At 37.4% G+C, this 26469-nt stretch overlaps 1 protein-coding gene, 1 long non-coding RNA gene and 1 pseudogene across 5 annotated transcripts; 2 read left to right on the top strand and 1 right to left on the bottom strand.

The window, feature by feature from the left end:
* Window positions 1-408: 408 nt before the first annotated feature.
* Window positions 409-1767, bottom strand: LOC117151447. The gene is made up of 2 exons (XR_004461386.1): window positions 1679-1767; window positions 409-1606 (listed from the first exon to the last, which is right to left on the bottom strand). It is a non-coding gene; the product is annotated as an uncharacterized LOC117151447 (long non-coding RNA).
* Window positions 1061-2371, top strand: LOC112212543 (annotated as a pseudogene).
* On the top strand, window positions 2246-26469 carry LOC100740135 (peroxidase). 4 transcript variants are annotated; one of them, XM_024366360.2, is made up of 15 exons: window positions 2246-2409; window positions 2650-2756; window positions 13828-13955; window positions 16633-16768; window positions 16869-17062; window positions 20833-21009; window positions 21508-21704; window positions 22292-22487; window positions 23750-23947; window positions 24025-24172; window positions 24299-24455; window positions 24523-24693; window positions 25169-25367; window positions 25486-25591; window positions 25665-26469. In XM_024366360.2, the coding sequence occupies exons 3-15, from the start codon at window positions 13832-13834 to the stop codon at window positions 25768-25770; spliced, it is 2109 nt and encodes a 702-aa protein (XP_024222128.1). In that variant the 5' UTR covers window positions 2246-2409; window positions 2650-2756; window positions 13828-13831; the 3' UTR covers window positions 25771-26469. The 4 variants fall into 4 exon arrangements, with proteins under 4 accessions (XP_024222128.1, XP_012238866.1, XP_012238871.1 ...); XM_012383443.3 differs by lacking the exon at window positions 2650-2756; XM_012383448.3 differs by lacking the exons at window positions 2246-2409; window positions 2650-2756 and adding an exon at window positions 3956-4136.

Genomic DNA, 26469 nt, shown 5'->3' with positions numbered 1-26469 from the left:
ATATTTTGTTATTACTTGCATTCTTCCTTTTTTATATAATTCTCATATTCGTGTGTTGCATGCATCAGCAGAATGGATATTTTTCCACGGACGTATACTTACATATGCGTACAATATATACATTTAGTAATACACATATAGGTATGTACCCATTGAGAAATATGACTCATGGAATAATCATTACTCTCGTACAAACGATACCACTATCTTTCAAAGCAACAAAATATATATTGCGACTGAATATACATGTTGTAATATACATAGATTGGAATATATCGAGATACGAGTCGCGGAAAACCATTACTTTTGAACAAAGGATACCACTATTTTGTTAAAACAACGGAATATATATTACGTTGGCAATTCGACGTTAAAAGTAGCAACGGTACTTTATCGCAAGCCTAGACGCCACAAATCGATACAGTCTGTAAACAGTTTGTAAGGATTCTGCAAACAATTATTCATAAAATCCAGTTTAGGCTAACACACATTGTCCGTAGACGGTCTACGTACATTGCAGGTTGACAGCCAGGACGATGTACATACACGCGTACACATACTTTTGTCCACGAACTATGTATGCGGGTTAGGGATAAAATATTGTTTGTACATCAGGACTAGGCTTAAGCCTAGACGAGATTCGTCGCTTAACCTTAACCTAAGTCTACCTCGACGAAAAACTAACTGCAGATTACGTGTCTCAGCCAATCGGCATCTATTGTTCGTAGAAAATCCATTGATAGACAGACGCTGATTGGCTGCGATACGCGTCTGCGGACAATCATCGCCCATCAGTGTGGCAGACTTAGCTGTAAAGTTTTTGCGAACATGCGTGCACGAATAAGATACAGGAGCGGTATAATTCGTAAACCGTACACAGTCACTGAAACAATGGTTTGTTTATGATGGAAGTACAGGGCAAGGGAATAGCGACCGGCTACATGCGAAAAGAGTCTACTATTTGCACTCAGTATGTACGGAAACAGTCCACTAATTTCACGTAATATCTAGGCAAACAGTCCACTAATTTCACGTAGTATCTAGGCAAACAGTCCACCATTTTACGAAATATCTGTGGAGACAGTTTACCATGTGGACGAATAAAAAGGTTCTATCGTTTATCAAGGATCTGCAGTTAAAAGGGTGTTTATGTAATATAAAGAGTGAACAGTATAGAGATCGAAAGGCAAACAGTGACGCGATAGAGCATTTATCAAGTAAACACGAAATTAACGTCAGCGAAGTGGAAAAAAAATTGCCAATCTAAGGTGTCAGTTCCGAAGAGAACGCAAAAGATCATCGAATTTGAACAAAAATGGATTCTATCGGAGAGCAACATGGTTCGGATACAAACCATTGTTGTTTCTACTGCAACATGTTGAAGTATGTGTATTTAAGAATTACTTAGTTTGATTTTTGCGAAACAAAGGTAAGGAAGGAATAAATAGAATTTAACGTTTGGGGATATTTATTTTTCCGAAGGATTTTTAATGCGATTAATTACTTTTTGTGTGTATCTAGAAAGATAAAGGAATTCGCTTAATTTTTCAAGAATAAAATATGCGTTATCTCCTCCTACTCCTCTTCCGTCACAAGCCTCTTCTTCCTAGAATAGTTAGAATACCATTATTGCTGTTTATAGAAGGACAAGGTTCAAGAGGATGAACTATCGAGTAACGTCGACTCTGTCTCCGTAAAAACGATTTACAGAGAAAATCCAGGTATGTTCACGGCACTTCAGAAATCCAAGTTCCTATTTCCAAAACCGAAAATAAATTGCGTTAAAAACATCGGCAATGAGAGGGAAACTATAAAATGTATAAAGACAGAAACTAGTACAGAACGAGATGAATTTTTAGTTTACGGGGAACACATAGCGAATAAATTACGAAACAGTGGCAGAAGTCGGAAAGAAATCGCCGTCGCGCAAAATATTATCGATCGCGTATGTTTTAATTTAATAATGGAAGCATACTTCGAAGATAGTAATAGACATTCTGTATCGCAACTTAGACAATCATCCACGTTAATGCCATTGTTACCGTAATTTAGATAATAGAGTAACGATAGTTCGAATAAAAAATGTACAAATTTATCTAATACTTTTTTATCTTCTACATTATTTTGCATTGCTTATTATTCGTTACATGCTAGATAAGCTTCCTCGGTTTGGTTCATTTTACAGTTGCGCTACACGTTCCAGGTCAGTTTACTCATTCAGAGTGTTAATACAACGTGAAACTAAGATTCGTGCAACGAATCGAGATATCAGTTACAAACGAAATATTCACGTGCTCGGACACACAAGACACGCCACAATACTAACCATCGTTTATCGCATGAGAGCTTGTTCGTATCAAGGACGATCTGTCAATTCCCAAAATCCGTAGCCAGTTCGTACGAGAAGTGGTAAGTATGGATATCTGAGAACTACGATCGCATCTCTGTCTCGCTAAAATACCACCACCACGTGCATATGTTTACGACTGGTATAGGGACTATAAATTGATTCAAAGCGAAAACGATTTTCACAAAAGTGGAAATCGCGGGAGATGAGAAGCGCGGAAGGAACGTCGTTTCTACAACCGGCTCGTTTCTATTCCCTCAATTTCTCTTTAGATCGATTATTATTACGTTCAATTGTTAAAGCGAGGATATCGGCTCTTATACGAGAAGAAGTAAATCCTAAGACGAAAGGGAATTGCTCGAGCGATCGCGTCTTTTTTTCTCAGCATAGTCGACAGGGGAACAATAAGGTGAGTTCATCTTTACCACATATTAAATAACGAACGTATGAATTTTACATCGAGCATACATATACATTGGACATTTTTTAAATTTACGATTCTCTCTGATATATCGTGCCGATCTAACCGCGTAACAAACAACCCCATTATACTTTAATAGAGATTTCCAATACAGTCGACTGGATTTCCACGTTTCGCAATAACAGAAAATTTTATACGATTCTCCGCGGATAAATATGTTTATCGTCTTGTTAAAACGGAATGTTATTATACGACTTCTCCTTCGCACAGTAACCCCGACGTTTTCTCTGTTATCGTTGCAATCTTCGCTTCGATTATCGTCGTAGAGCATATTTGTCAACAAAAGCGTCATTTTTTTATCCACCTTAAAATCTACCTTTTGATTAATTTATATCCGGCTGAAATTGCCAATTAACATGCTTCTAAGGTGTCTCGTATATCCTTCCATGCACTGCCAGCGAGTCGAGGGCGTACGAAACCTGTAACATTTATATCAGTTTTCGTTTTACATTTTAGTTACTATTTCCGCTGTTAAATATGAATAATCATATTTTCAAAATTGTAATCTTTCCAACGATAGTTAGATAAGATTTTTCTCCAAATATGATCATCGATCGAGCGAACCCTTACGCCGCAGTTAATCGATTGACCCTTTGAAAACGCGAAGCTTGTAAGTTCTTACAGCATTCGCATTGTAATTGTAAAACATTTGTTGCAAACGATGACTGAAATTGGCGGGAACATATTACGATCGTACAGCGTACAATCGCCTCTCCAAGTACCTACCGGTTTTAAATATCATTGCTTGAATTAACGTCGGCAATTTTTCAGCAGCCTTGGTAGAACCTTTTTTTTGCCTAAAAAAGTAACGAACAAAAGAACGTTCAAAGAACAAGCGGTACGAAGGAATTCTTTGGTCCGCGCCTTTATCCTGGCAAAAATCGAGCGATAGCGCGCAGTCGAAAAGTCAATCGTTACATTATTCAGCGTTTTTACAATGCGATCTGTTTAAGAAATAATATCACAAGAAACTGTGATCCTTTCTAAACACGAGTATTAATCATTGGACTGGTATACGGTTCGAGCGGTGCTAAAAATCTTTGTAGACCGAGAGCTTTTGACAGCGTGGGGTACCTACCGATCTACGATCGTAACTCCTGCACTTTCTCCCACCATTTATAAAGTTCGGCTCATATCTCGCACTCGTTCAGTCGTCCTGCCAACACGTGTTTGGAATATTGGCCGAGAATTGGCAGAAACCGCGTATGAAGTGAAGTTCCGCTCCAATATTACCGATTTTGTGCGTCTCGAATGAGGTTCCAGCTGGCCTGGAAAGTTCGGTGTTTTCGAGCAGCCAAAAATCTTCTGGTGGGTCTCAAGTTTCATTTTCTGTCAATTACGCGACCGCAGATCCGTACGGATCGACCGATTATTCATTGTACCTGTGTGAATCAATAGTATTTCGACTTTCGATACCGATGCGACCACTTTTCCTTTGCAAATTGTCTTTCTCGAGTATTAAAGTTGCTAATACGATGGATAAAATCGATCGTTTCGGTGGATTTTACGCTACTGCTTTTCAAGATCGATCTCTCGTCTGCGTATCTTTTAGTGGAAGCTTCGATCAGGTGGAATTTACTTGTTTTCGAAATAGAGGGTAGAGCTTTCCTTCTGGCGTTCGAACGTAGTACGCGTCTTTTCATTCAGATTTCTCTCTTATTTTCTAATTTATTATACTTTTAGTAATTTTGCTTGATCTTGTATCAAAGATTCGTCGTATAAGTGTTTTTACGTTTGAGCAGAATAATTAAATTGGCGTTGGAAAGAGTTGCTCCGAGTGAATAGGGAAAACCTAAGAACGTCCCAACGATGTCAAGCGACAGGTTTATTTTACATTTACTTTTTTTTTTCCTAGTAAATGATTCCCTCATCCTTGTCGTGTTATTGCATCACACGACCTCGTATAATTACAAGAAGCTGACAACCTATTGAAAGGAACACAGAACGACTGGTAAATTTACAGTCATTTACTTTCTAATGTGAAATCAGACGTGTTGAATCAAAGACCTATTTATTTCAAGTAAACAACCACTAGATAAATGAAAGCACTTCACAAATGAAATATTTGTTTAGCTTGGAAACTTCGATCTCGTGTAAGTAATACGTCTGTTCAATGAAACGTTACAAACTCTTTCTTTACTTCCAGCATTTCGCGTACTTGAAAAACGTTCCAGACATTCGCCTTTATTTTTATCAGAGTTTAGTAAGCGCGTTTGTTAAGCAAGACCGATGAAACGGCGCAAAAGAACCTTCTCGTTCCGAGTGTATACTTGATACTAGAGAAAACGCCTTGGACTTGCCATTTCGGCAGCTACCGTGCCAAGATTCTAGCAATTAAAGGTTAAACAATGCCGAAGCTGAACTATGAGTGCATTCCACTCGACGCCTTAGTCGTATTTGCTCAAATTATTCTTTGACCAGGTTATTTCCTATCTTCTCTCTTAAAAGTGAAATACAAGAATAACGATATCCCCAAGAGAATTGGATATTAGAAAAATTGTAAAAGCAAGTCTCGTGTTATACCGAGTTGTAATTTCTTTCCTAGCTATTCGAATTTCTTCCGCAATTTATTTATATTCGTGTAACGATCAATTTACAAGACGACTCTAGAAAATGACACTGTAAGAGTCAATTGTGATTCGTATAACTCGTAACATTGTAATAAGGTCTCGGAAAGTTTCAAGCTTCTTGAATCCTAAGCGTGTGTTACTGCTCATAAGGTATAACATAATGAGAAACGAGTGTAGAGCAATTTATAATACAATAAACGCGATTGTGCGTACGCAATAATTCTACGTCCCGCCCAATTTTTGTTACCATATAATAGGAAATTTGTATGACTCGTGTAACATTCGTAATTCGTTTCCTACACTTGTAATTAGCGTCGCGTCGATTCGTTGCATGTCTACTTTTAATGCATCGTTCGGTTTCATGATCGCAATCGTAGAGGAAACGCGCTCAACTACAAACGTATTTCTTATATGGTAATTAAATGTTTCTATCAAAATTTCAAATTTCCATCAAAACATTAGGGTTGGCTGATTTAATTAAACATCTAGTTTCTGCGTATATATATATATATTTGATTTACATAAAATTGCAAGATCAATATTTCAATTGAGGGGATATAATCTAACAATATCAGATGAATAAAGAAGATTACTGTTATCGTGAATTAATTAATTAGTCAAGCAAAGGATTTGTACTCTTCTGAGAATATATATTATTTCAAATGGGCATCCAAAATTGCGTAATAAATTTGTCGTTAAGTAGGAACAAAAGTTTACGCCGAAATACGAATACCCGTGAAAATGTAATGTCCGTAAAATACTACTTGAAGAATGATATTTCAAACTGTCATACCGTACGTACTTGGAACATTAATTACTTTTCATCGCTTCCCTCTTTTGATATGTATCCACTCCGTTTCATTGGTCTATTATTCATTATAACGTCCATCACGATTGCAATTATACAAATGTATCAACGAACTCTTGCTTATCGTATTTTCATATTTTTCATTTTACCAACAACGCACAAGATTCGCGGAAAAATAAATAATTTCTAATTCCCAATTTGCAATTACCAGTTACGTGCTTAATCTACTAGTCGCTACCTATCTGACTCGGCTTAAATTTACATTTAGCGTTTGAGTTATTTGAAGCAAGTGGAAAGCACCGATTCGTCCAACGGACTTGCACCGCATAAATTAGTTTCCTACGCATCTGTTTGTATAATTATCGTAAAAAAGAACAAAAGGTAAAAAACAGGTGAAATAATTAACCACAGGATTGCACTTCATTTTCTGTGGTCGAAGTTATAGCCAAACATATCTCTACTTTCTCTTCCTATTATACCAGCGAATTAGCATTTCTTTGATCTTCGCAGAGCAGTTGTCATTAAGGAAATTCCACGTTCACCGTCTGGACACGCGTCTTGCTCGTTCTGCTCGTTGACTGTTGTTCGAACGATATTGTGACGAAATAGGTATAAAGTTATTGTGAAAATATTTACGCAATAGTACGCGTACGTTTTAATCATTTTTCTATTAGTTTCAGTGTCGTAAGCGTAGTTAATAGGATTTGACAGGAGATTAGTCTTTCTATAGAAGAAACTATTGGTTTTCTAGCGACAGTACCTCGCGTTGATTTTAGAATTTTATTCCTAGAGCGGCTTTCAAATTAACATAGAACGTGTTCTTTTCTCCGTACGATACGAAGGTCGAGCCTCCGTGAAAGTTGTTTTTGAAAATGCTTTGATAATTCACGTTAGTTCCGGGATGTTACACGTGAACGACCAATGATATTCGTGCTCTATTATACATATGTCTCGTTTTTCGAAGGTGGTCGATCGAGTGTGAAAGTTGTTAGCCTTTAAACGATGAGACTAAATTATATACGGCGAATTTCGAGAAGCGATTACGCGAACTTTACATAATTTGCATTTTCTGTAATAGCTGTTACGACTATTCCGGAGTTCTAAGAATCAGTTAGCAGACGATCGAAAACAAAATCCAATATTACGAATCGTCAGAGCGCCTCCTTCGAAGGTGAAATTAACCATCGATGATTCATACTAATGCTGAGATTCGATTCGAGTAGAAATTTTGCAAGAGTCGAATGAGTAATAGTCGAATATAAAAACGCGACAGCCACATAGCTGCGAGAATTGTGACTTTTGGAAATTACGATGGTATTTCTATTTCAAAAATCCTCACTTTGTTCACGGACGTTTCAACGATCGTTAAACAAATAACGCGTCAGAACTTAGAAAGAACGGTCGGCTATTACGTTCAATTTCAGCTCTCTGTTTCAAAATTATTCGATACTGACACAAAGACGCAAAGCGACAAACAGCAGGACTGCGGACACCAAGCAATTAAATCGCAACTTACATCCATTTCCAGCTTAAGTAAGAGCTTCGAGCTGAGGACGTGTAGCCACCTGAAAAGAACAGGTACGATCGGTGACAACGGTTTCCATCGATAGTTTGTCAACTTGTAATTACATCCTTTCGTAATTAAGTGTCACACGGACGGGAAATCGTGAAATTTCCAGCAGAAAGGAAAAAAAAAACTGGGACACAAATCGCGCCACGTATCGCGTATCAGTGATGGATACCTCGTTTCTCATCGAAGAACCCCATTCTGATTTCCGACCGCAGAAAATTCACCAGGTGGATCCTCGATCTGCCATCAGACATCATTTGCCGTTTATCGCGGTTTTGAAACCAGACTCGTTTATGTTATCGGCAAAACTCGTTCGTAACAATGGAAACTGATCGATACGTAAAAATACGAGCGCTCTTCAATTTTACCGTCGTTGGTTGTTGGTCGTATAGGCGTGGCGTAAATGATATCTGGATTTTCATTTGGTCGCTACCTCCTCGTTGGTCTTCGTTGATGGACATCGCGAGATTAAATCTGAGTGGGAAATGGCCAGCTCCTAGCTTGCTTTTTCTTCTGAATTTCTAATTAAACGATAAACGAAAACAAGCGTACTTATACCTCGTGATAATCGCGTAGTCGATGTGGATCAATTAACAATAAGACGACCTGTAATTAGTCGTTTCATCGTTACACGAGCTGCTGAATGCTTTTATTCGGGCAAACAGGTCGATGTTGCGGTGAGCTGGCTGGTAGGCGAATGTAATTGCTCGTAACGACAAGTATATAATTAGTTGCATGGTTTCGGGCAGACAAGCCACGAGATCGGATCTTTTAATTATCTTCTCGATTAAATGGATAACCAGCAGTGGATTGTCCGAAGATTTTTACACCTGCAAGTGTAAAGTTTCGATTCGTCGAACATCTGTTAGAAAGCGTAGGTTGTCGAAGACGAGATTTTGTATTTTGCCCTGTACGAAGAGAATCGGCAACTCTTTCCGATACTTTCAAGCGATTAAAGCTCCGATATATAATAATAATAATAATAATACGAAGCGTTATCATTGAGAGATAAGAAAGGAATTTAGCTTTACTATTGCGTAATCAACTGATAATCGTAAAGTCGCTGGCAGCTAGAAATGATCAAATTGTTAATTCTTTCGCGAGAGTAGTCTCTCTTATCGCAACAGATAGAGAACAGAGACTTTCGTTTGATCGATGAATGCAAAATTAAGGTTATGCAATTAATCTTCATCGCGTGAATTTGCGTGACGCGTTTATCAGAAGCGATAGTTGTAACTCTTGATAATGCACGAGTTAAGTATAATTGTTGGTGGCAGGAAAATTGCTTGTAAATCTTCGTGGAAAAGAATACTTTTCGTTTCACTTAGGAATTCGTACTACTCTATGCGCGTCGAGCGAGTAGTTCGAGATTACTCTATTATCAGATAAACGTACTATTTTGCAATGCGGAAGAAGCTTCGGAGGAAAAATCGCTCTTACTTTTAATTTACTCCAACTTTTCGTACTTTATCTTTCGAATTGTATTTACCTTCTATCTAATGAAAACGTTTATATTCTTCGTGGAAGAGTTAGATCACGAATCGAGGACACCGATTCGCGTCCTTCATCCTTAAACAATTTATTATAATTTATTCCAATTATAATAATTACAATAATTTATTTCAATAACAGAGATATTAATATTACAAGGTTGCCAATTCATACAAAGTTTCTAACACACATGGAACTCCTCAATTTTGCAATCCCTTTTAGGTAGACGATTAAGAAACCACATCGCCTCGATGCAAATTTCTAACATCACAGGCCTATTTCGCGCAACATCCTTTCCAACAAGTCATCGTTTCTGTTTCTACCATCGGAACGTAATATGGTATTTGAAAAATTCACGCTATCGAAACCATCGGCGAATTATTAAATCTTGGAATTTTTAAATGACAGCATTACGTCGCGCACGATACGTTCGCAACGGCTGAAGAATTTGCGTCTCATCGCGATGCTTTGCACAATTTCAAAAGACTCCTTTCAGCTTTTATCCCACTTTTCGTATCAAAGATTCTACGGTATGCCGTCGACTTTCCACAATACGTGTATACCTCGGAAAATGGTTCTCTTGCTTTAACAGTCCACTTCCTTTTGCTTCTGAATAAGTCAAAAGTACTCGAGGATTTCGTGACTTCCTCTGAGGATATCGATAAAGCGATTGCACAATGCCAGTGGACGGAAACAGTGAATCAGCGATCGGCTTTCTTATTCTGCCTTCCTGTTTCGTATCGTTGCGACGTTAATTAATCAGAAAGTTAGAACGATTCAGAAAAATTCACGAAACGTGAAAAATACTACATTTACATGTTCCACGGCCGGACGTTGCCGAATCACGAATACGACATTGATTGAAACACGATGATAATAGGCGTGAAACTCGTAACCTTCACGGCAATGGAAATCGCTTTACGTAATCACGCAATTACGCCGAATGCAACTTCATAACTGTTGAGCTGTTAATTAGCGTGAAAACGCGTGGCAAATTTCCTCGCGGAAAAGCGAGCGAAGAAAGTGGAATTTGCCGGCGCGCGTGGCAGCGTCGTGCTTCTACAGTTAAGTCGAAGATTTATCTTTCGCGACGCTTATTTAAAACGTAACTAATTTACAATATGCTTGATATATTTATGAATTAGCAGAAAATGTTTTTCTTTTTTGCCGTAACTCTGTTAGTCGATGAAACGTACCAAGTATTTGTACACAGGTTGGACATGGTTTGTGCTTATATCTTAGACGCAGTTGCTGCACAAAGTAACGTACGTTGACTCCGACGAAGTCACGTAATTTATCAACGATCGCGTTACAAAGTTGGAACGTTGCGCGCAAACATAATTTAACGAGTCAAATTCACGCGATTTATCCGATAATAAATGCAACGAACGATTCATCGTTTTTCCACGTAAGAGCATCGCGTTTCTTTTCTTTGGCAATGCCTCACAATCCTCGGGGACGTTTCACGCTTCGATTTCGTTCCGACTTCTGACTCGGCAAATGTTTTCCTGCATAATTTTCATAATGACGTTACCGCCGTCGTTCGTTTTAGTAGTGCAACTTCGCGGTGCCTTCCGAAGTCTGGGCAAACAAATTGAGGCGGCATTTCTCATCGTAGAAACAGTAAGTCGGATTACGAATCAACTGCGGTAATTTAGCGTGTCCAGTTGCGTGATACAAATTACCTGGTCGCAATTACCTTGTCAGTTCACCTCTGGTTTCATCAATCAGACGGCAAATCGATTAGAAAAAACAATTAGAAAAAAAAAGAAACCCGTAACGATCGAGTTCCATAAATGAAGAACAGGTTTCGCTTCGGCATGGCATTGCCAAAACAGTGAGTCAACAAAAAGAACCAGGGAATTCCTATAGCAGAGATCGCTTGTTGTTGTTGTTACCTCTTCCGTCTTTTCTTTTAAATTATACAAATTGTAGAAAATTATAAAAAATCCTTTAAATCCTAATGATTTGTACTCCACTCTGCGATCATTATTGACGTAATACAGCTTCGCATTTCCTGTAAAATGTACAGTAACGCGATCAATTACACATAATCAAATGAAATATTTCTCCTCATTTGTAGTCGCTCTATGATGACCATTCTCGCTAGTTTCGGTATCCAAATCGATGGGAATGATATTAGATTACAGGCTTTTAAATTTGCAGCTTCAAACCAATCGAATACATTTGTACAATCGAAAGATATACGAACGTTCCGATAGAAATTCACGAAAAAATTGGTGACATGCAACCGGAAGGCGTTCGCGGCACGTTGCGCACAAGTTGCCGAGTTTCTCGTGCACCGTCACTGCAAAATTGGTCAGCTACGCAACTTTGTTTCGATAGAAAAGTGCTCAATATGAAAGCGAGAATAGAGAATCGGTCGGTATTTTCGTCGCGTGCTAAGTATTAGGTTGTCCGAAAAGTTTCTTTCGCTTCATCAGCTGATAATGGATAAACGACAATTTCTGTTTTATATTATTTTATCGAAGTAGGTATGATCCATTTCTTTCTATTTCTATTCTTACGTTCGTGCATAATTCAATAAACTAATATAAAAGAAAAAACATTGTGCGTCTATTATTTCCTTATAAAACGAAAGAAACTTCTTCGACAACCTAATATAATACACAGAGAGAAAAATAGAGAGAGAAAGAGATCTCTTCTTGAATGTAGGAAGCCTAACAGAGGATGATTATACCTAAACGATACGATCTTGTTCCGCAGTTACATCCAGTATCATAAGCTGTATATCGTTCGTTTTCCAAATACGCGTTATCGTGATTCGTTGATGTGCAATATAATTGATTGTAATAAAACACGTAAATATGCGTGTGATATTTGAGTAGCAAATCGTGTTTGTCCAAACTGTGGCGATTGAGAAAAATTTTCACTCGTCCGTCGAAGGATATCGTCGAAGAAAGAAAATCCGACTTCTCTGCGTTATAAAGTTACGCGATATTAAGAATGATATTTATAAGAATGTCAATACATAAGAATTAACGAACGAAATATTTTTCAAATTACAAAGGAATTCTAAAATTCTATTCCGTAGATTTGGATGATAAAAGAGCTCTAATTGGATATAGCGATATATTCTATCTTTTTCAGAAACGTAAACAATGTAAGCGCGTGTATCCGTAATTAGGATACATATTCAGTTGGTTAGTAGGTTGAAATCTCGTAATTATTTCCGTCACGTAAACTGAGATATATTACAATATTAATGAAACCAGTTTTTCAACCTCATATAGATACGTGACATAAAATACGACTACGTTAAAAATCTCTCAAGTTATTTCGCGTGGTACTTACAGATTGGACGAAAACTTGGAAGAAAATTTTAATTATTGACAAATTTCACAATTCGTCGTTTATTTTATTTCGCAGCAATTTAAGTCAGTCTCTACGTACATTAACATGCACATTCGGATTACTCTTCCTACGTACTCGAACGGCAATCCTACAACAATCCAGCAGCAATTTCTAAATGTTCGATTTTCAAAAAAAAAAAAAAAAATGGGAAGCTACTACGGTTTCATAGAATGGCAGGAGAATATGCAAGATCGTGCAAAGTGTAATTGGCTTACTTATTTACATGCAAGGTATAGTCGTGCATGATTTGAACGTACGTCTGGAACGCATATATTCGCGACAAGATGCACCTAAACGCGTCTCAGGCACTACACGCGTTACCTTCGAAGGTGTCTTTTTCTTTTTATTAATAAAAGAAGTATGTATAAGGCGAGATAAGCGCATTGAAATAGCATGCATTCGGTAGCGAATCGGATCTGAAATAACTGAGAGGAACACGACGTAAACTTTTAAAAACCACATTTCACGAGACAAGTGAAAACAAGAGTAACGTCTGTATCTTTTAATATTTATGAAAAGCGTTTACCGTTTTGAATAAAACGATTCAAATGCCATAAATATTCCTTATAGGTCTATTAAATTTTCGTACATTTTAATCGTGTAATATTAATAATTTCTCCATTCAAGAAATTCAACTTTTATATATGTATATATATATGATGCATGTCGAAATATCGACGTTGTCATAATTTATTGTTCAATTCTTTGAAAAGAGTAGATTTTATTATTCCGTTTCAGTCGGTTCGTTTATGCTGTAGCTGGTAAAACTGGAAAAATATTTGTTAAACAAACGTAGAAAGATAAAGTAAAGAAATACATTTATGCGTATATCTAAGTATACGTATAAGCATCTTGCTATCCTGAAAGTAGAACGTTCCGCTTATATTCAGACAGCGTTTTTCCACCGCAACCGTACCGAATCCTGTTGAAAACTATCAACTAAGCTTGTCTTAAACCAGTTGCCTCGAAAATAACCAAGGTTCGTAGAGGAAATTCGATATCTCGTTTATCGTTTGATCATATCGATGTTCGATAAAAGTTTAGATTACTTAGATATTATTTTATTTACTACATAGTTGAGAATTAAGAGATACTTTGAACGAGTATATTAATTGATGGAAATTTTTCATATTTTTCAACTTCCAGTTACTTAATTTCTTAATACGATCTCGACCTATATTTCAGAAACATGAAGGGACGAAGAGAATGGCGGACTGTAACAACTTTCCTCGTTCTGTTAGTAACAAAAGAAGCAAGCGTAGTGAATGGCAAGAATATCACGTCCGGAGATGAGAAATTCTCAGAAAATACAGGTAAGGCTCTTCGATACAGTTCTCGCGACATTTTCTCAACCATTTAAAATCACCAGCTTGCGATCGTAATAACTCAAACGATAGTCACTTTTTAGACGCACAATGAGCGCAATTTAGCATCGTAAACCTATATTTGCGCTGCGATCCTTTCACGAGTTACTACAAATTGACACGACGTTTTATCGACACTTTCAAATATTTAAAAACCACGTGCTATTTATTACAACCAAGTGTTGTACATTAAACGATAGGAATTCTAAACTGACAAAAGAAACTAAACACTTGAGTGCACGTGCTTCGCAATGCCAAGCATTTTCTTTTATGCATTAATTTCTTATATTTCCCGGAACAAAGATGCAGAAAGAATTACTAGCAAATAGCAAATAATCAGGCATTGAGATTAAAAAAAAAAATATAGGAAATCTTGTTAAATCAAATTAACTTGTTCGCAAAAAATTCTTTAAAATAATAATATCAAGCAGAAGCTGAAATATTATCGACAAAGGCAATAAGAGAGTAGAAAATGAAGAAAACATCGAATATATTATACGCTACATAACATTGCAAACATTAATAACGGCATTCGTATGTAGATGCTAATACAAATTCCTGCTGCGTCGAATGGTTATTCGATAACTAATCGATACTTGGTCCGTGATACTTTCGAATAAAATACCGATAATCAAGAGCACGCGTACAGCGCAAAGAAAAAACCTGGATCGATATCGGAATTAACCCAAATTTATCGTAACGTATACTTATACTTAAATTGACCGCAATTCATAATACGTATATGGTCAGGCAAATTATATGGCGTGTCTGCCTAATGAAGCGACATTCTACTTCTTGGAATATTAGATACACGCTAAACATTTATGCGCGTTTCTCAATGCTCGGCGTGTTTTTACGTCTCTACGAGGTTTCAGCTTTTCCTAATAATCAATTAAAGCGACATCGTGAATCGGGCCAAGGGACAGGAACACGGGAAGAAGGAGGGCAAAAACGACACGCTTGTACGCGTTCCTTTAAAACGTTAGGCGTTTTCTTCGTACATTGCGTCTGCTTTCTCGAACGGCAATCAAAGCGTTGATAAATCAAGGCAAAGGATAAGATCATGCAGCGAAAGGAACTAGGGCAACGTGTTCATTGTGCAACAAGTGGAAGTTAAAAACAAGAAACCGCTGGCCGGATAGAAAACGATTGTCTCCTTAAGTATCGTGGTATGCCGGAATATCGGTAATTTTTTTCGAGAAACCTTTTCTGTGGTCACAAGCGAAAGTATCGTTCCTATAATATTTACGTCGCGATATCCTTAACGCGTAACTCGATATTACCAGCGAAGGAGCAGATTCACGCGACCCGCTGCTGACAAATCAAAACGCTACTTACAAAACCGTTGCCGGGACACGGGACAGCGGTGCAGCATCCACAACGGTGTAAATAACAGGGCGCGAGCAATTTGGCCAGCGTCCAAAGCGATACTTGCTGCGCTGATTGAAATTCAAATTCGGCCAAGAGTTTAGCAAGTGCCCTATAGTCAACGTACGCAGTTGACTAGGTTCGTTCATTTGCCGAGTTGGCTGCGCCAGCATCGATAAGATCTGTCTCGTTGGTATAACATTTATCGTTGCGGCTAAAAGCGGTGAAAGGCATCGGGCCGTAGCAACGAGCGTGTTTCACGATCTATTACGTCGACATTGAATCCCTACGATTTTCCATGTAGCGCAAGTTGCCGGCTCGATGTTATGCGCGAGATAAACGCGTAAAAAATCCGCCAGTCATCGAACAAGTACTTGCATACATCGGAGTAAGTAGAAATAGGTAGAAATCGAACGCTGATCCATGTGTGGCATCTTGATCGTGAGAAAACGGGATTACCTACGCCTGATACATGTGGATATGCGAAGAAGACGATAAAGCTGGTATTAATAAATCCCTTTATCCTGATTAGAATGATCACTGTTACGCACTGGTTACCGAGGTTCCGGGTAAACGAGCTGGGAAACAAGTTAGCGGATCGAAAGGCACGATTTAATTACAACACGCTCTCAGATCAACACAGAGATGGCCAATGCACAGGATATTAATTGATCAATAGGGCTATATCAACCAGAGTATTAATTAGGCATTATAGCGTTGAATGGGCTAGAAACACTGGCGAATATAGAACGCGCATGATACGTATTGGCTAATGTAAAATTCGTGTTCTCGATCTAGATATGGCTGAAACTGCCAAGTAAAATTATCGCGGAACGATCGTTCGATTCTGTGCGTTTATCTCGATCGTATCGGAAAATATCTTGATTTCTTTATTGAAAATTGTACTTCCGGCAAATGCCGCGGGTCACTGGCAATCGGTAACTCACACGGTACGCGAACGCGGGTGTTTAGCGCGTTATAATATTTCCATTTTCTCCTTTCTTATTTTGGAAGGAATTCTTGAAGCAAGTGCACGTAACGGCGGTACGCAGACAATTTTCGTGTCTCGCTGTATCGTGTAAAATCAACTAACGCTACAGTCGAGGTTTACGTAACGTACTAATTAATGTTAAATCCAAATGGATCGCGTTAACTAATTTAAAGTAGTCATGAAAAATAAAATCCAGGGATCTACAGAGTCACGTAACCTACGTATTAGCCAATTCAATTTCTAATCGGTATCTCATCTTTCTTTCAGGAAACAAGGAGAAACTGTCGGATTTGGAAGGATCGGAAACAACCTACACCTTTAGTTACACGAACGGTTTTGAAAATGCGTATGATTCATTTCCTTATTCTTCCCATATATATTCCTCTAGTTTCCCACAGAGTAGGTACGTATCAAACAGATCGTTAACGATTATAGTATGCGTATAAATGGAACTAAGTTCGTGTTTTGTTGGCGTAAGAGTAACTTTATCCGTACGATTTAAGCGTATCGTTCGACATTGGACGAAACACGACGTTTGATATTCATCGAGAGATCAGGTGCGGAGATGCTTTCCCGCGCGTCTGCGAAAAAGCGAGATATCGAACGTACGATGGCTCTTGCAACAATCTAAGGAATCCCACGTGGGGTATGGCAAATACGAGATACGGCCGGCTATTGCCACCAAATTACGGAGATGGTAAGAACGAATGAGATTTAACTCGCAACGATTCCACTTCTTCGTTCCAGCTATTTGTCTTCGTTAAATTCTTCGCGTCGCGATTTCGTGCGCTCTATAAAAACGAAAAAAAGATATATGACACGTAACATCGGATAAAATCGTTGAACGAACCGTTAAATTAAATTTAAACGCGCCTTTCGCCCGTTTATATTTATGCGTTATTCAATCGTTTGTATCGCTATTTCCCTGATTTATAGAGAAAAAAATGTACTTCCGTAATCGATATAAAATTCAGCGAACGTCACTTTCACTGTCTACAGCTCGATTTAATTCGTTCTGACGCACGCCGTCAGTCGACATTTTACTTAATAACTACGAACAATTATTCACGACGATCCGCTTATTGCGCTACCATAACGAGTGCTTTTTCCTCCACTGTTCGTCGATTTCCCCTGTTAAACGTGGTAAGGCGTGTTTCAAATAAAAAGATCCCTGACGACTGTGAGAAGGTTTCGACGAAATTGAAACACCTTCTTCTGTCACATTTTTTAACCAATTACGTTACGTAAGTTGTCTTTTGCTAAATATCTCTTCTCGTGCGTTCCTTTCCTTTGTGTTTACGCTTTTAAGATACTTTCTCACGCACACAAAAATATGACAGAATTACGTAAGTATATAGTTGGCGAGGTACAAATGAAAATACAATTCGGAGAATCGTACAACTTCCTGATGATTAAATCGTCGAAATATCGTGCTACTTGATTTCCATCGACGTAATGCTTCGCAGAACTTGGAGTCGAGGCGAATTCTCAGCAATTTTTTTCGAAACTGACGTCGATCGGTACGATTCCTTCCAGCGGTCATGCTTCACTTCGCTTTGTAACGAAACGAGCAAAAGACTCAACGAAATTATTCCACGCCGACGTGGATCGTGATACAAAATCTGCGATTTCCTCGGATCAACGATATCCTTCCGTGAATAGATTTTTATCGCGTATGAAGATAAAAAAAAAAAAAAAGAAATAGGAAATTACGATCCGAATTCCTTCAGCCATTTGAACTTGATCCGCATAGTCATAGTAATCTTTGATACCAGACACCTACAGAATCTGGAGTAATATCGTTATTTCGATGTTAATTTGAATCAATTACGTCAGGATTACCTTCTACCAAGATTTATGAGGAAACAAACCCGTATTATACTTGGCAACCTCGATTATTCTACAAATAACGCGTTCGGACAGGTAAACAAATTCACTAGCGATTGCTCGGATATGGAAGGTGAGATTTCAGATAAGTGCACTTTTTTATATGTAGAAACGAGCATGACGCAAAAAGTAAAAAGTCCAACTATGTAACGTGCTTATACTGTTTTCTAATATTTTCTTGCAAAATTATAGCATATAGTTCTATGGTATAGCATTGGCATGAATGTAAATAAACCGAGATAAAATCGAAAACAACTTATTTATTATTTAGTTTTTGCTTCGATTTCGAGATTGTTGCACGTTATCGACGGAATTAACAAACTTCTATAATAAATTGGATTATTAGGCGTTGATTATTTTTATCCTTAAAAAAAAAAACCTGACATTGTTTCATGAAAAAAAATGTTGTTATTGCTTCCATTGATTGATTGTACCATTGATCAGGGCAAGTGAAAACAGGCTCTAATTTTGTATAGTTTTTTTTTTTTATTTGGATGTATTTCACAATCAACTCTCATTGAGAATTGTAAACAAATAATTTTGTATAGTGTAATAACAACAACGTTGACACTTTGCTTCTAGTAATTATCTTCATTACAGAATTCAGCTGTAAACCTGTCATTATCGTCGAATACGACGAATTAGTAGCGTGTCGAACATAAACCACGTGATATAGTTTGCTTCTATCAAAAATGGAAATATCGCATTGCATTATGGAATTTCTTTCTTTTTTATACGCATAATTCGGTACATGGGCAATGAAATTTCCTGTTGTTCCTACGGTTGACGTTCAACGACGTCTCCCATGACAAATAGCGACTTTCACACAAGCTTGTTTCGATTTCAACGATATAAACGCAGCAAATGTGATTGGCACGCTTAAGTAGGAACTAGTTCTCCTTCTCGTTTATAAACTTTACAACGTATATCGATACGCACGAACGTATGAAACTTTCATACACTTTTATCGCTACCCTTTCATTTTCGACAGTCGAATAAATGCTTGCTGCCTTATCTATCCGCGTGATGAAATATTTTAACTAAACATCCAAGTGAAATTTATGTAACAGGAAATTAGATTCGTATCGTATCTAATTTATAGCCCTATCACATTTTTGTTACGTGAAAACTACCACGTGCTACCGACTCTTTCCATCAAAATCAAGTTGTTATTTCCGTTATGGACAGATCGCTAGGATTCGATACTCGCGTATCATAGCAATTCCTCATTCTATCGTAATTATTAATCGTTTAGTAGCCGTTGATCAAAGGAGAGAATTTAACGATCAGCGTGCTATTTCGTAAAATTTAAGCTTCGCAGGGACGACGTTTCTTACACGCTAATCCGATAAAATTGCTTAAGAATATCATATAGGATAACGATATTAACCTTTACGACGACAGTTTTAACATTCTCGGCTGGCGGATGGGGAAATAACTGTACAAGGAAATATCAAATCGTGATGTGTTGGAAATACCAATGCAAGAATGACGAATGGACCGCATCCCGCTTTATTACACAATCGTTGGTGAACACTGTGATTTCGCGACAAACAAGTTTTGCAATTGTTCGACTTTCCAAAACGGAATTAGAATGTGCGCGATCTGTGTTATCCACGCCGAAGCGACTAATTAAGTCACAGTGTTTTACGATCGTTCGTGTCTAAATGAAAAAGTATTCGCGACACCTGCTAGTTACGACACGCTCGTAAATACACGTTCGTGAGTCCTTAGGTTTATCTAACTTTATTATAGTTATTAAACTTTTATATTCTTCAAACTTATATTTATTATTATTATTATTATTTGTTATTGCTTAGTCCGTGCCTTTCGGCTTTGGACGAACTTTCGGTTTCACATCTCTTATGCCTATTTCGCTTCTTATACAGGGTGGTTGGTAACTGGTGGTACAAGCGGAAAGGGGGTGATTCTACGCGAAAAAAGAAGTCGAAAATATAGAGTAAAAAATTTCTTTTTTTTAATTTTTCATGATAAAGTGCACGCGTACCGAGCGAAAATTCAAAGTCGATTTTACCAACCACAGTTACCAACCACCCTGTATATTTACCTCCCCTCTTATCCACTCTGTTATATTCCACTGCCTTAATTATTCTATCTCTAGAAACTAAAAACTAATGACTAAAAACTATTGCAACTTTTGGGCTTTTGCCTCCTTGCTGTGCTTCCTTCTCGTCGTTCCTCCCCGTCTTGCGTTGCCCTTCTTTTCTCTATTATTCTTTTTCAAACTTATATTTATTTGTAAGATTACATACGTGGTACGAGGTTTGAAAAACGTTAGTTAAAAGAGGATATCGAGTATCGCGAAAGAAATAACGACTAGAGGCAAGAAAGTCTGTATAGAAATACATTGACAGAAATTGGACGCAAAATATCGAGAATGTTTGTCAATTAAAAATTACGTGAAAGTTAATACGACGAAGCTTGCGTTCGATTTTGCCAACGATACGAATCGAATGAAATCCCAAAAGCAAGGAATTCGTATTACACGCATACATATATCACCTTCGTGCGCTTTCTGTTACTATACCATAGTCGCTATTAAACGTTTAATTTATGCAGGAATACGATCGCCCACGAAATCAGTAACTGGAGCAGAATTACCACTTTCTCGATTGGTTAGCTATACGTTATTTCCCAAAGTCGATATCGATGATCACGTATGGACGCTGGTAGCGATGCAATGGGGACAAATTATTACTCACGACATGGCTATGATCGACGGAACTACTCAATCAAGTAAATTTCAACTTTCTTATCATCTCTTTTCGTCATAAGTCCACTTTTCATTTCCATGTTTGCCTTTACCTTGCTGAAACTTCAGTCATTGAAATAAAATTCTAGTAAACGAACATTTAAATGTTAATTATCAAGCAAAGGTATCGATTAATCGGCGATAGATCACGGCTTATTAAATCGTTCTTAAAACTGGTTTCAAGTTAAACGTTACATTTCGATAGAGTGCTTTCCGACATTTAAAAGCGTGCGTAGGCGCCTAATCTAAAACATTGCGACTAAATTACGTTCTAATATTAACGCACGGTTAAATCGCAAAAAGAAAAAGGACGGGAATAAGCCGAGAAGTATCGTACAGGAAAAATATTAAAAATTTTTTATCATCACACGTTTTTCATAGTAGCTTTTTTACGTATAGGAAATATTAATAGAATATTTCAAAATTATGTCGACCTTATCGATATCCAATTGCCTTACTTTTAACCAACTTTTATGCAACAGAACCACACACCACGCAATGCTGTACCGAGGATGGCCAATTGGTAGACCCGTTGTTGCTTCACGGTCAATGCTATCCCATAATTATACCTTACGATGATTCCACCTACAGCAAGGCCAATATAAGATGTCTCAACTTCGTTCGTAGTACAACCGACCTTGACCGCAGTTGTGCATCTCGATACAAACCAGCAGAACAGGTTTGCTATTTCTTACACTTGATAGGTCTGGTGGTTCGTTGCTTCATTTATTACCTCATCCGCGGAAATCGAGAGTAATCCTCGGGAATACAAAACGACGTGTTCGATTCGTGAAAATATCGAGAAACATAATCAGTTCGCATAAACATAAATACGAAAGCGTTAGTTGTCTACTCGAACGGACGTATCAATCATTCTATCGATTACCGATACACCGTGCCACACTATCATTCACGGTCTACAAATTATTTTGATTCTACCGTCGATGATTCAAGCGTAATACGATATGTATCTGATTAAGGATACAGGAATTGAAGAAACGAAAAATGAAAGAAGAGGGAAACTAATTTTTGGATTAAAATCAAGTTTGTCTTAAAAAAAAAAAAAAAAAAAAATAAATTCCTCTAAACTCACGAACCTCGAAATTGCAATTTTTTTTAATTTATCCGACCACAGCGGCTGTAACGTTTGGTTAAAGAAACTTTAAACTTCTTTTCTCAGAAAACTCGTTTTAATTCTTTTCTTTAAGCGCCCGTTCTACTCGGTCCCCCGTGGAATTTCAGAATGTCGTAAAATAAATCTTTCAGTTAACCGTCGTAACGCATTTCTTGGACCTCTCTCTGGTTTATGGATCCAGTGATCAGCTGGCGACTAGTCTGCGAGCCGGTGTCGGCGGCCGCATGAACGTCGAGATACGACGCAACAGAGAATGGCCACCTATGGCAACCAACAAGAGCCAGCTTTGTGAAACTACCGATCCTAACGAAATTTGCTATCAGGCTGGTAAGCATCGACGAAATCACGCTGCGGCGATACGATCGCAATGAATATTTGCGATCGAATGTCCATGACTAATAGACAAGAAATCGGTACGCAATCGGTTATCACAAAACGAAGAAATTATTTTCATTAAAAAATCACTGACAGCTTTCAATTAAAACGCTTAATGGTCATATTATACCGATGTCTGTACAACAAATAACAAATGATTATAATAATTATTTTCTCGTAGCGATTAAAATGTAAAATGGTCGATAGCGTTAATTGTGTAATATAAGAATAAAATTCATTAACATTTTGTTATCACGTTCAATGACACGTTGTACTCGGGTAATTTCATATTCAATCTGAACGCTCACGTGTCGCTCGTCTTATCATTCGCTTATGCACTAAAACTGTTAACTACTCGAACAGGTTGTCTCACTGACCATTAAACATAATCTTTAATACGTCAAGTACCGTTAAGCATTGACTAATGGCCAAGTTTTGAGCGACAGCGTTATACGAGGCAACGTTCTGATTAAAAGATACCTTTCGCAGATAAAGAAATTTATAGCCACTAATTATTAAGTGGGCATTGGTTAATGAAAGAAAAAATATTACATACATAGTTCGATGGTAAACTTGTTATCTTGAAAATCTAGTATATCGCATTTAATAATTAAAGTGCAGATGTAATTAATTATCTTGGGATTACCAGCGTTTATGAGTTCATAATTCATAACTATCAATATGATATTAGTGAAAGTGGTTCTTGTTACTTGAGTAAAATATTTTCCTAGACAGCTGTACGGTGTAATTGGCACCGTTGATTATTTATTACATTCTTTAAATCCATTTTTTTTTTTTTGCAATTAAATATACCCTTTCTTTATCGCGTTTGACATTTTTATTAGACGAACATAAGCGTTTATAGTTATTTAAAATTCTTCCTTTAGGTGATAACTGTATTGTACTACATTGACATGCTGTTCTTTCTAAAACAAAGATTTCCTTGTTAAATTGGTTTCATAAGTGGTAACTGCAGTATGTATTTCTTATATAAGTCGTTTTCGAAAATGCTATTGTTTGATATTAGCCAAATAACGCTATAATTAGAAGATTTGGCATTTTTATTTATCCTCTTTGCCCTGTTATTGTATTATTTACTTTGGGTCGTGACTCAACGCGTATTAAAACATTCCGCTTATAGTTAATAACATGCCAGACGTGTTTCATGTATCGTCGTTATTCGTTATTAACGAACGATTCGATTTTTATTTCAGGAGACACGCGAGTTAATCAGAATCCCCAGCTGACTATTTTGCAAATAATACTGCTTAGGGAGCATAATCGCGTCGCTGATGCTTTAGCTCGTTTAAATCCACATTGGACGGATGAGACGATATTCCAAGAGGCGCGGCGTATTGTAATTGCAGAACATCAACACATTTCCTATTACGAATGGTTGCCAATATTTTTAGGTAACGTTACATGTTCGTTACATTAATAAATATCTGTTTATTCGATAATTAATATTACGTAAATATCGCGTATCTAGGCATTCAGGCCACGTATGGTAATAAGATTTTATACAATACCAAGGGCTATGTAAACGACTATGATAAAAATGTAAATCCAAGTGTTCTGAACGAACATTCGAACGCAGCTTTTAGATATTTCCATTCCCTTATCGCCGGCTACCTCAAGTAAGTTCAGTAGTATTATCACAGTTAGTATAACGATATTCCAATCGGATTGGAACAAAATAAATTCATTGGAAAGCGAACAAGATTAAGAAGAAAATTTTGTTTTACTCGTTTCGCGAATCTCAGCTTGGTGAACGAGCAGCGATTTTCAAACGATGCCTTGAGGCTGAGCGATCACTTCAACAGACCAGGAATTATCGAGGAATGCGACAATATGGACGATTTGACAAGAGGCATGTCTTATCAGCCAGAAAAAGCCAGCGATCAATTCTTTGACGCGGAGGTACATGAAACGTTTAAACGAATCTCAATCAAGATAAGTCAAACCTTTCAACTTCCACATATTTCAGATCACGGAATTCTTATTCAGAAACGACAGACCACTGGGATCTGACCTTCGCGCGACAGATATTCAAAGGGATCGCGATCACGGCCTCGCGTCGTACAACAGCTACCGCGAATACTGCGGTCTACCCAGAGCGAAATACTTCACTGACTTCACAGATTATATTTCTCCCTCGGTAGGTACATATTTTCCAAAGAGAAGATCCAAAAATGTCAATAAGTTTGGCTGGAAACTTCCGAAATACGATGAAACGCAAATATTAGATGGAAATGTAGGAAATATTCGTTGTTTGTAGATGAAATAAACGTGTGTTCGCTTCTCATCGGAATAAGTATATTTTAACGAGACTACCGGAATTACGAAACAATCGTGCAACATCATTTGTTCAGTCTTACAGAGAACAGCTATAACTAAAATCAAGATCCAAGATAATTTATTTGTTACACAGTTCATAGTAGGATTTTACGCTATTTTTCTTTGCATTTCTATCGCGTAATAGGGCAGAAGTTCACGATGAATTACACGTATTATATAACGAAGCCGTGATAAATTCTAATAAAGAGTCACGATGATGACAATTATCATTGTGAATTGATATTGGAATGATATTATCATGTAACAAATATATACGATAATTTCTCTATTCATAGAACGTAGCAAAGTTGTCTGAATTGTATCCCAGTCCTGATGACGTCGAACTAACTGTCGGAGGATCATTGGAAGAACATGTGCCGGGTACACTTTCCGGTCCTACGTTCTTGTGTATCCTTACCAGACAATTCTATAAAACACGAGTGGGTGATCGTTATTGGTACGAAAGAGGTGACCACCAATCAGCGTTCACTATAGGTAAATGTTTCATGTTCTCGTCAACTTCACTATTTCGCAGCTAATAGATAAAGATTCTCAATTTTGAGAAAAAGATTTTTCAAAGACTTACAAGTGTGCGACTTCTATGCTTTTGCAGAGCAATTGAACGAGATTCGAAAGGCCAGTATATCAAGATTATTCTGCGATAACGGCGATCACATCACAAGCATGCAACTAAGAGGCTTCCAGCAAGTATCTGCATCGTAAGTTTTCTATTTCTATATCACGATACGCCTCGTAACTGCCCCATCCAATAAGTCTTTTCATTAATTTCAGTAATCCTATCACGATTTGCGACAACATTCCGTCGGTAGATCTTTCGCTGTGGAAGGATTACGCCCCGGAACTGGCAAATCAAAAATACACCATACCCCCATTTTAAAAAATAGGAATGATTAACAGTTTCCACGGAATAATTTTCGTATTACCAAATATCAATCCGTTGAACACTATTTAAACGATACACATACGCCTGAAGTATTATCGATAGTTAACGTAAATTTGTAAAAGTTTATGTAACCATACAAGTTGTGCCTTACGTCCTATTAATAAAATGCATTACTTTTTTTAATTTAGTTCGAGCTTCGATATTTTCAAAAAATCGGGAAATTAAAGAAATCAATTCATAAGGTTCATAAGGGAAAAGATATATTTTAAATGTATAGCGTGGAACACGGTGCCTACAATTTTTTATTACATTATTTAGCGTTGATAATGCGTTTACTCGTAGATACAGAACGTTACCGTCTGCTATACCAAACTGAACACTTACACATTTTTTTAAGTGAAAAAAATTCGTGCTTCCCCTATATGTAACTTTTCAGCTAAATTTAATCCGATATAACAGATGACAAAATTGCAATGGGGGGAAAAAATATGCGTGATCTTACGTGTTTGAAATCGCAGGCAAATCGACATTTTCCAATAATGTTTGCAAGTAATGAATTGACATGTCGTGTAATATCGGTGGTTCCCATTCGTAATCGCTGAAACAATTTACGATATGATACAAATATCGGTATCGGCGATAGATAAGAGATTAAACTTAAGATGAAGATAGCTTCCAAAAAAAAAAAAAAAA

This window comes from Bombus impatiens, unplaced genomic scaffold (genome assembly GCF_000188095.3).
Source record: "Bombus impatiens unplaced genomic scaffold, BIMP_2.2 scf_0217, whole genome shotgun sequence".
Taxonomy (NCBI): domain Eukaryota; kingdom Metazoa; phylum Arthropoda; class Insecta; order Hymenoptera; family Apidae; genus Bombus; species Bombus impatiens.
Note: the sequence above shows the minus strand (reverse complement) of the source record. Positions and strands in the feature narration are given on the sequence as shown.

Coding starts and splice junctions, on each gene's coding strand:
- LOC100740135 (XM_012383442.3), top strand. CDS start 11,064: ATGAAGAACAGGTTTCGCTTCGGCATGGCATTGCCAAAACA. Junction 21,705..22,291: donor GATACAAACCAGCAGAACAG/GTTTGCTATTTC, acceptor TAAATCTTTCAG/TTAACCGTCGTAACGCATTT. Junction 24,173..24,298: donor CTTATCGCCGGCTACCTCAA/GTAAGTTCAGTA, acceptor CGCGAATCTCAG/CTTGGTGAACGAGCAGCGAT.